This window comes from Prosopis cineraria, unplaced genomic scaffold (genome assembly GCF_029017545.1).
Source record: "Prosopis cineraria cultivar Desert tree isolate PC_DT_omini unplaced genomic scaffold, ASM2901754v1 PC9, whole genome shotgun sequence".
Taxonomy (NCBI): Eukaryota; Viridiplantae; Streptophyta; class Magnoliopsida; order Fabales; family Fabaceae; genus Prosopis; species Prosopis cineraria.
Window position 1 is genome coordinate 12,970,050 of NW_026555340.1, and position 10,641 is coordinate 12,980,690.

The 10,641-nt window shown below is 29.0% G+C and overlaps 1 protein-coding gene across 1 annotated transcript; it reads right to left on the reverse strand.

Annotated features, from left to right (window-relative positions):
• Window positions 1–2,416: 2,416 nt before the first annotated feature.
• LOC129319573 (adenosylhomocysteinase-like) lies at window positions 2,417–3,594 on the reverse strand. Its single transcript, XM_054964673.1, has 3 exons — window positions 3,485–3,594; window positions 3,148–3,427; window positions 2,417–3,073 (listed from the first exon to the last, which is right to left on the reverse strand). The coding sequence occupies exons 1-3, from the start codon at window positions 3,592–3,594 to the stop codon at window positions 2,417–2,419; spliced, it is 1,047 nt and encodes a 348-aa protein (XP_054820648.1).
• Window positions 3,595–10,641: the final 7,047 nt, after the last annotated feature.

Here is a 10,641-nt window from a genome sequence, read left to right on the forward strand (position 1 = left end):
TTTCACTTGATTTCATTCTAAAGAAATAAATAAGTAAAGTAAGAAAATTAATAATATTTGATAAGTAAATGAACAAGTGAAATAGAGCAATCTTAATATTAATTTAAATGACGGCAATGTTGTCATTTTTCTTAAAAATGTTATATCAAATCAATATCACTAGACTATTGTAAAATTTTAAAAATTTAAGAACTTTCAATGTAATTAGGTATGGTCATGGTATCTTTATTGAAATTCCCCTGTAATATAATGTACTTCAAATGCCTCAAGCGTAAAAGGCATATTCTATAGTATAAATTAGAGAGACAAAAGGCTCTTTTAGCTGAAAGCCTGTCCGAGCACAATGTCAAGACCTTAAGCATGGCTGACTCAGGTCGCTTCGCCATCCAACTCGCCGAAAAGAAAATGCCTCAGCCAATGGCTTATCGTGACAAGTTCGGTGGTTTACCAACCTTACAAATTAAAGGGCTCAAAATCTCCGTTCCTCTCAACTTGACGACTGAAACCGCCGCTATCGAGACCTACCCTTGTTAATCAACGTCATAATTTATTAAAAAAAATTATACACTTAGTGTTATATACTTAAAGACTTCTTTCAAATCAAATTAAGACATGTCTTTTATATATCATTTACTCTATAACAAATTCTTAGTATTAATATTATTAACATATATTTTTTAAATCCACTAATTTGGATTCAATTAGTCAAAAAATATATTAAATACATAAAGTTAAATATTCAAGTCTTCTCTTATATTAATTTAGTTATATACATATACAAAATATTTACTCCCTCCGTTCAAAAATATAAAACATTTTTTAAGAGTTGAATGTTTAAAAATATAAGGTATTTTTAGTCCTTCAAAGTGTAATCATTATCTTTTTTTTCAAAAGTACTCTTATTGATAATAACTTTATATTTACTCTAGGATATTTAATAGGGATAAATATAAAAAGATAAGGTTAGTTTGAAAGTAGGTAACTACTTTATTGAGGGGTGAGATTCAGTTAAAAATACCTTATATTTTTTAATGGAGAAAATATGTAATTAATTTTAATATTTATGTATTTAATCTATTCATTGTTACACATAATAATGTTTAATGCATGCATGATTCACAGTTCCAAGCATAAACACTTCCTTTCTTAGTCATTTTCTATAATTTTGAGTTATCGTGTTTAGTATTTTTCTATAAATTTTTCCTTTTCTATAATTTTTTATGTTCTTTTTGGTCACTTTTGTTAATGGTAAGGTCAAATTACACCCATTTTAAAAGATAAAGGTTCACGAGCATCTAATGATCTACGATCTTAAACTTATTTTTTGTACAATATTCATCTTTCAACTTATTTTGAGCATTTGATGAATGTAATTTAATTAATATTTTTATAATACCAAACCACTCTTTACACTGATCAATGATCATTGAGCTGGTGCTTCACTTCTTATACTAGAAGTTTCATTCCAGCTGCAGAACTGGCGCAAATATACTAGAATAGCTAGCAATAATTAATGGTGAGATACCCGATGTAAATAATTTAAGATAAGCATTAAGCAAATTTAACTATTTGATCTAGTAATTGTATATTTAAAATAAAAGCTTAAGCTGAGACTAAATTATGGATGCCTTGTATTGATGAATATAATAGATAATTAAAGACCCCATAGTAGCGTTTGCTTTTGTCATAGAGAGAAGGAACGTTGAAAATATACAAGTATAGCAATTCGTGTATGTGTATATAAAAGCAAATTAAGAAAATAATAATATTTTAAAAAAAATAAGCTAGTGGTGGGCTATGGTAGCGTGTATAATTAGATTAGATTAGAAATATTATGTTTGGGATACGCATTTAGTTAATGAAACAGGAAATTTTGATTCTTAGGAATTTTTAAGATAATGATGTTTGTGCAAGAATATTTTAGTTATTGCATTTAGCTATTGAAGTTTATAATTTAATAATTTATTTTTCATAATGATAATATTTTGACTTCAATACCACCTATTTAACTACTTATCTATTTTTCTTTTGGTAACATATTTGGACTATTATTTATTCACATTGATATAGCCTGCAGATGGGGTGCCCGCAATGCGAAATTTCGTAATTGAGAAGTAATCAAACTCATTACGACTAAATTAATGTTTGAATTTCATGTATACCAATCATTTTTTACTTGTATGTGTCTCAAACACAAGTTTTAGAGGGAATGATTTTAAATCTTATTTATGAAACACAGTTTTAGCTTTTCATCATAAGTTTCTCCTTTTATCTTATTAATCATTGGTTTATCGAAGCTCATCCTAATCCCATCATCAGCGATGAGGTTTGAATGATCACCTCCATTAATGGACACACTAGTGAACTCAGGCTGTATATCAGCTCCGATGTTGGCAACTGAAGGAGATGCCATTGTTTACCCGGCTCCATGGTCCGCCCCTAAAGTGATGAGGTTTGTATTACGATCGCCTCCATTAATAGACAAGCTAATGAACTCAGGCCGTACATCATTGGCCGATTCATGACCATGATCAACTTCAAGGTTGGCAACTGAAGGAGAAGCCACAACCTCATCATCGTCTAAACCCGAACCCGGTTCATTTGTCGACCCAGCTCCATGGTCTGCATAGGAAAGACCCATCTTCATCGGAAGTCCCTGAGCTAATATGATGATGCCTGTGTTAGACTCAGGGAAGACCCATTTGTCTATTCCAGGCTCCATGGTTTTGTGCTTCACATCTGGATAGGTAGTAAGCTTGCGCATGTCAATTCCAGTACCGTCAAAATCACCCAGGCTGCAAATAATGGCATCATTTTTCATCTTCTTCATGTGATTAACCTTGACGATGGTGTCTTTGTCACCCACAGTGTTAACAAATATGTCACCCTCAGGGAGAACATCCTCGTTGGTTAGAGCTGCTGTAGCCACTCGTACGTGTGGACCAAGTTGCATTAGTAGAGCATCAGTAGAGCTCTGACCATCCCCAAATCCATACGCAACAACAAACTTTTCGGAAATAGTCCCATTAGTGGCTCTCATAAGCAAATCGGGAAAGCCATACGTGCAAGTGACCTGTACCAAACATAAAACAAAAGCGCATATTCAACCAATTGCTGTTGAACTCATCATAGATTTTAATGGCGTACCTTGCTCTTGGAGAAAGCCATGTAAAGATACTCGTAAAGTTTCTTGGCATCAGCGACCATCTCCTTTGACACACCCACAGTATTATTCCAATGGATCTCGCCGGGGAGAAGAATCAGATGGGGAGCACCACTGTTGCCCCAAGCAAGAGGCCAAGGGAACACAGCAGCACTGCCACGTGCGATGATGGGCAGCCGCAACGGGATCGTTTGGCGTGGAGGAGCACAACAGAACATAGGCACCGAGGGCTGTGTAGGTCTCAACAAGGACGGCAGTTTTAGCCTTTAATTGCGACAATCGGTGATTTTGAGGCCTTTGTAAGGTTTGGTACAGCTGAACTTGTCATGATAAGCCATTGACTGAGGCATTTCCTTCTCGGCGAGCTGGATGGCGAAGCGGCCGAAGTCTGCCATGCTTAGTGGTGGGAGGTAGTTTTCTCCGGAAGTCATTGACGGGGAAGAGAAGGGGTATATGTTATTGAATTGAATCAAGTTTGAGCTTTATCGCAGTTTCTTTGTTTGAGCCTTATATAGATTGCTTCGGCCTTCGGACAACAATTTCTCCATACCTACCTCACATCTGTCGTCCAAATCCAACTTTTTAATCCAACGGTTCCACGTTTGGAAACGGGATATGCACTTTGTAGGAAGTTTCGTCTCAGCTCCGCTTGGAGAGACGACAAAATTTTAGGGAGCATTTCAATTAGGGACAAAAGAAGAGATTTAATTTTCAATAAGTACAAAAACATTTTAAAATTTTAATTCAGTTCAAAAAAAAAGTTAAAAAAATTTTGACAATAAAAAAACTAAAATATCTTTCACGTATTTTGTAGAATTATTAGTTATTAATTTTCTTACTTTACTTGTTAATTTATTAATATTACTTATAAATTACATCTATTTATTAGATAATAAATAACATTAGCTGTTAATTTTCTAACTTTACTTATTAATTTACTAACATCAGTTATAAATTACAAGACTTATCAGTAATTTTCAATTGATGTTAATAAATTATAAGACCTGTTAGTAATTCATAACTCATATTAGTAAATTAACAAGTAAAGTTTAACAATTTAACAACTGATGTTGTTGTTTATAATTCAAAATTAATATCAAGTTTTATATAATTATTAACATATCAACTTATTTAATTTACAACTCATATTCACAAATTAATAAATATAGTAAGAAAATTAATAATTAATAGTGACATGGCGCCATGTGGGTTGGTAAAATTAACATTAGTTTTCAGCAGTGACAAAAAAATCACCACTGATTGGTAGTTTTTGTGACAATAAATGTTGCTGCTCATACTTAACATTCAGCAATGACTAAATAGTCGGCGCTGATGTATGGTTTCTGCGATGATAAATTATCAACTTTCAATGGCAAGTATTTTTTTACAGCAACAAAATTTCTTTTTTACAGCAACATTTATCGCCGTCGATTCTAAACTTTCAGCAGCAACTTTTATTGTCATCATAGATAAAATTAGTGACAAGAGCTCTTGTGATGACTTCTTGTCGCTATTGAAAACTTTTGGTGAGAACTTTTTTTTAAGTGAACCCACCAAAACCTAAAACTTATTGTGGCTCTTTACATCCTGCATTGCAAACACGCATCAGTGTAAAAAAAAATTTTTACAGCAACATTTATCGTCGTCTATTCTCAACTTTCAACGACAACTTTTATTGTCAGCATAGATAAAATTAGCGATAAAAGCTCTCGCGGTGACTTTTTGTCACTGTTGAAAGCTTTCAACAAGAACTTCTTCTTTTTTAGTGAACCCACCAAAACCTAAAACTTACCATGGCTTTTTACATCCTAAATGCAAGTTGCAAACATGCATCAATGTAAGAGGTAATGCATGGGATACACCTTAAAAAAATAACTTTTGGTGATGATCTTTAGTGGTGATAAGAAAAGTTACCACCAAATGTCTACTTTTGGTGGTAACAATTAGAAATCATCACTAAAAGAAGACCTGACATTGTGTTGTTATTAAAATCACTGCCAAAACTCATTTTTTAGTGGTGACTTTTAAATGTCATTATCAAAAATCTACTTTTAGTAATTATTTTTAATTTTTATCACTAAATTTTAATAGCAACAAATTGTGGTGGCCAAAAGTATTTTATAAAAAATAATTTATATAATTATTTTTAATGGTGATAAACTATCGCTGCCAAAAGTATTTTTATAAAGAATAATTTATATAATTATTTTTAATGGTGATAAAAAAAATTAAAAATAATTTATGTAATTACCTTCAATAGTGACAAATTATCACTCCCAAAAGTATTTTTAAAAAAATTAAAAAATTAAAATAATTTATGTAATTACTTTTTGCCATGACAGTTTATTGCCATCAAAAGTATTTTCATAAGAAAGCCACTAAAAAATTAAAAATAATTTATATAAATAGTTTGTCATCACCAAAAGTATTTTTATAAAAAATAATTAAAAATTAAAAATAATTTATGTAATAGTTTATTGTAGCCAAAAGTATTTTTATAAAAAATTAATTAAAAATTAAAAATAATTTATGTAATTATGCATATTGTCATTTAACTAGCAAGAAATGAGGACTTAAAACTTAGAAAGTGGAGGTCAAGAGTTTAAATCATAATTTAAGCATATTTCACAATGACCATGTGACATGACATGTGATCGTGACGTGGTGTGATATGGCACAAGTTATCAAGTAACGTGACATGTGCCATGGAATAAGAAAGTGCACATGTGGTACAAGGTGTCAATTGATGTGGTATAAAATGGCTCTTTTTTTCTTTCAAAAAATTAGGTTTACTACAAAAGCTCGATCACTAATAATTTTTTGTGGCTTTGGATTTTTTTCACTGTCAAAATTTTTTTTTTTTTTATAGTGGTAGGAGTGTAAATATGTGTAGGTGTCAGGTGTGAATATTATGGGTAATTGGTCCATGCCAAAGATAAAAATATATCAGAGATAGTTACATAATTAAAAGGGAATCAAACTCATTAAGACTAGATAAATATTTTAATTTCATGTATCTGAATATAATAAAAAATAAACTAATAATATTATAATTATTTATTACATTTAAAATTAATAATTATAATAGCCATTGACTCTTGACCATAGATGATCGTTTTAATATAATTTTAACTAATTTTATATTTATGTAGTTTCATAATCACTTTAATATCATGAATTTAATTGTTCAAAATTAAAAATATCACAGTAACAATGAACAAAGCATACATATTTTCCTCCTCATTGTATTTTATTATCATGTTTTACATTCGTTTATCTCTAGGGCAAATCTAAAAGTATCACTCTTTGTCCTTTAAATAAATAATAAAAAAAAGAAACCACATTATCTTTTCAGTCAAAAATAACTTTTTGTTGTAATGCAGAAAATTAATTGCTCTTCTCACCAACCTCCACTGGTTTTCTAGGGGAATCGGAAATCTGAGGGCGAGGACGGAAACGCGCGAAGATAAAAATATCGTTTTGAACACACAATTAAAAAGTGCATTAACTAAAATGGACAAACACATTAACACAATTACTAAATTATGCGAGTAGGTTTAAAAAATGCATCAACTAAATTACAAATACAATTAACTAATTAATGCATTAACTAACTAAAATATTAATTGCTATATAAATATCATTATAAACTAGATTAAACCCTGCGGGAGTAGGTTTAAAAATGCATTAACTAAATTACAAGCACAATTTCTGTTTTTGTGTTCAGATTATGGAATATTAAATAAATATTATTTTTAAAATTTTATATTTTTTTAAAAAAATAAAATTGTATAGTATATTTAATGAATTTTACTATACATGTTTTTGTTTAAAAATATTTTATAAATTGAGATTGATGCAGCTTACCAAAAATTGATTTATAGAAGATATAAAAGATTGTCAAGGAACACATATCTATCATTCCAAGCAAAGCTTTCGTGTCACTTTCTTAAATAATAGAATAAACATAAATATGTAATTTAATTAGAAAGCAGGAAGATCAGTGTATCTCGTTAGGACGTAGGAGTATCTAGGAAAAGGAAAAAAGGATTTCAAAATGAAAAAGGAAAAAGAAAAAAGGAAATGAAATTAAATGATCCAGAAGGCATGCGACCGTGTCGCCCAATAACTAAAAACTATATCATGCCTGAATCTAACTGAGGTTCACAGTGGTGAAGAAACTGGATCAAAAAAAAAAAGAAGAAATTTTAGTATTTGGATAAGGATGCATTTTTATTTTTGAAGTATTTTTCAAGGAGCATTTAAAACATTAAATTATTACTTAAAACAATTTTGCCTTTGCCATCAAATTCTCAACATTAATAATTAAAAAATGCTAACTGAGATTCCAACATTGATCATTAAGAAATTTCACGACAAAGATAAAAATATTTTATTTTAATTGCTTTAAAAATAAAATTATTTCGATTAATAATTTAAAATGTTGAATGTTTCTTAAAAAATATTTTTGAAATATAAACACACCTTTAGCGTTGATTATTTTATCTTGTCCAAATAGGCACTTGGAAAGGTCTTTTTTTCACTAGTGGGGAAAGGGAAAAAGAAAAGGAAATGATAGAAGTCAAGTTTTCTTAATTGATCACATAAAGCAGAGAAGTTAGAAGCTCGGGCAGCATAGCCTTTGACTACTAATAAATACAAAATTAATGAGGATTGGCCTTATACGACTCCATGGATATTAAATTATTAATCAATCATCTTATACCCTGCCGTTAGATGTCCTTAATAGATATCCAAACATGAACTTAATTAGTTTATCTGATATTAAAACTGTTTAATTATTTTACATGTTGAATATTTTTTCCAATATTTTCTTTTTTTATTAGTGTAAATTTTCCTACATGTTGAATATTTTTCCAATATTTTCTTTTTTTATTAGTGTAAATTTTCCTACATGTTGAATATTTTCCAATATTTTCTTTTTTTATTAGTGTAAATTTTCCTACATGTTGAATATTTCTCCAATATTTTCTTTTTTTATTCGTGTAAATTTCTTTAATTATTGTCAATCATTACTATAAGCCATCTAATCATCGGCTACTCTCGCTGTTAATTGTTTTTAAATTGTAAAATAATAAAAAATAACGAGGTTGGTGAAATATTGGTAAAAAGGGACCCATTCGGAGGGAGTGCTATACAAGTACGACTGGCTAGCATCTGCATGATGACATGCCATGTGCGCGCGGGCATATACATATACATATATATGAGGGAAAGGTGTAAATTTGATTCTAAATTATTTTTTTAGCATCTAATAGTTTAAATTATCAAATAATATAAAATAAATCACAAACTTTTAAAAATGGAGCATCCAATAGCCCACCATTAATTTCAGCTAATGAACGTTATGTGGGACTCATAATGACGCGTGACACGACACGTCAACATGGTAAATGTGCAAATTTAACCATGAATTATTTTCTGAGAAGCATTGGGTAGCCTCTACTATAAAAAATAGATCATTCAACACCTTCCCCTCAATTTTGACCAAATATCATTCATTTTCATACTTATGAGGTCCATAAAGCATTAATCTCTCCATCTTCTTGCTTTCGTTCTCAATCTCAACTCGAGAAGAAGAAGTTCAAAGAGTTTTTATCTAAAGATATTCACGAAAATGACACTAACAAAGTAGAAGAAATAATTCATGATTAAATTAAGCTAGAATCAAGCTTTTCACATGCATAGTAAAATCAAGCTTCTACTTTATTAATATCATCTTGTGAGTGTCTTCAGATAAGAACTCATTGAACCTCTTCTTCTGGAGCTTATATTGAGAACAAATGCAAGAAGATTGAAAAGATTAATGCTTTGTGGGCTTCATAAGTATGAAAATAAACAATATTTGGTCAAAATTGAGAGGAGTGTATTGGATGATCCATTTTTTTATAATAGAAGCTACCCAACGCTCCTTGAAAAATAATTCGCGGCTAAATTTGCACCTTTACCATACTAACATATCATGCTCGTGTCGTACTATGTGTCATTGTAGGTCCCACATAATGTTTATTAGCTGAAATTAATGGCGGGCTACTGGATACTCTATTTTTGAAAATTCATGATTGATTTTGCATCGTCTGATAGTTTAAGCTATTAAATGCTCCTGGAAAAATAATTTGTGACTAAATTTGCTAGTTTACCCTATATACATACCTTCAATTTTTTTTATAAACTATTTTTATCAATTTTATCAATATCAATATAAAAAAATAAAAAAATAAAAGTATATAAAATTTTAAATATAACTCAATATAACAAATTTAAAAAGTGATGTATCATGTTATTTTTTTTTATAAAAAATAATTTTTAAATATTATTTAAAAAGTTACATCATGACTCAAAAATGAGATCAAATAAATCTTCTAAAATACATCTTAAAAATAAGACCGGAAGGATTAGCTTTTTAATCGTCAAGTTGATCCCAAGGAGAACCCAAACACAATCTTATTTACAAGATAAATTTTAATATTTACTCTCCACTATTCTTATTATATATCGGACACTTTTTTAAAGCATATTTTATCCTTCATATATATATTACACATTATGAAATATTAATTATATTTTTTTAATATTACTCCTATTTAAATTCATTAAATGAGAAAAAATATAATGTAAAATTAAAACCGTTTCATTTTAAATAACTATAAAATTATAAATTTATTTTATTTTTAGATAAAGTTATTAATTTAATTATCACTCTTTGATTTGGTGACATAAGTGAAGAGGTCTTATAATAGAAATCATAATAAATGTACTTCTTCTGATTTAAAATATAAGTAATTTTTTTAAAAAAATTCATACTAATAAAGTTTACATTCTCATAAAAATACATAAGATTCAGTCCTATTTGTAGACATTTCCTAAAAGTAATTTTTGATCCAAATATAAAATATTTTATAATAATTAAATCATTTTTTTCAATTTTATTCTTTCTTGATTACATGAAAGTATTTAATATAATTATACTATGATTTAAAATTAAGGATAAAAATAAAAATTCATATCATTTTTTTATGATATCAAGAAAAAAATAATTTTTTAAAATGTGTGGAATAGTTAAAAATATCTTATAATAACGACTGGAGGAAGTATATTGTTTTCTCTTTTTACTCCTAGTTTCAATTACTAATGTATTTCATTGATGATGATATCTCTGCACAATGATCTAGTTTAAAAAATACAAAAGGTAAAATAGAGAATTTTGTTTTACATGTATTGTATTGTTTATATTTTAAATTAAGATTAGTTAAAAAAAATATTTATATTTTAAATTGAGGGAGTATATAATAAGTAACATGGGACTTGTGGGTGATTAATTTTTTAATTACCCGCCCCTGTTATACTTGGCTCGTCATCAATTGTTAAGATCGACACATGAATCACATCTTCCATCAATAACGTGAACGAATACTTGGAAAATTTGCGCCTGATCCATCAGCTTCCTTGTTGGAAAA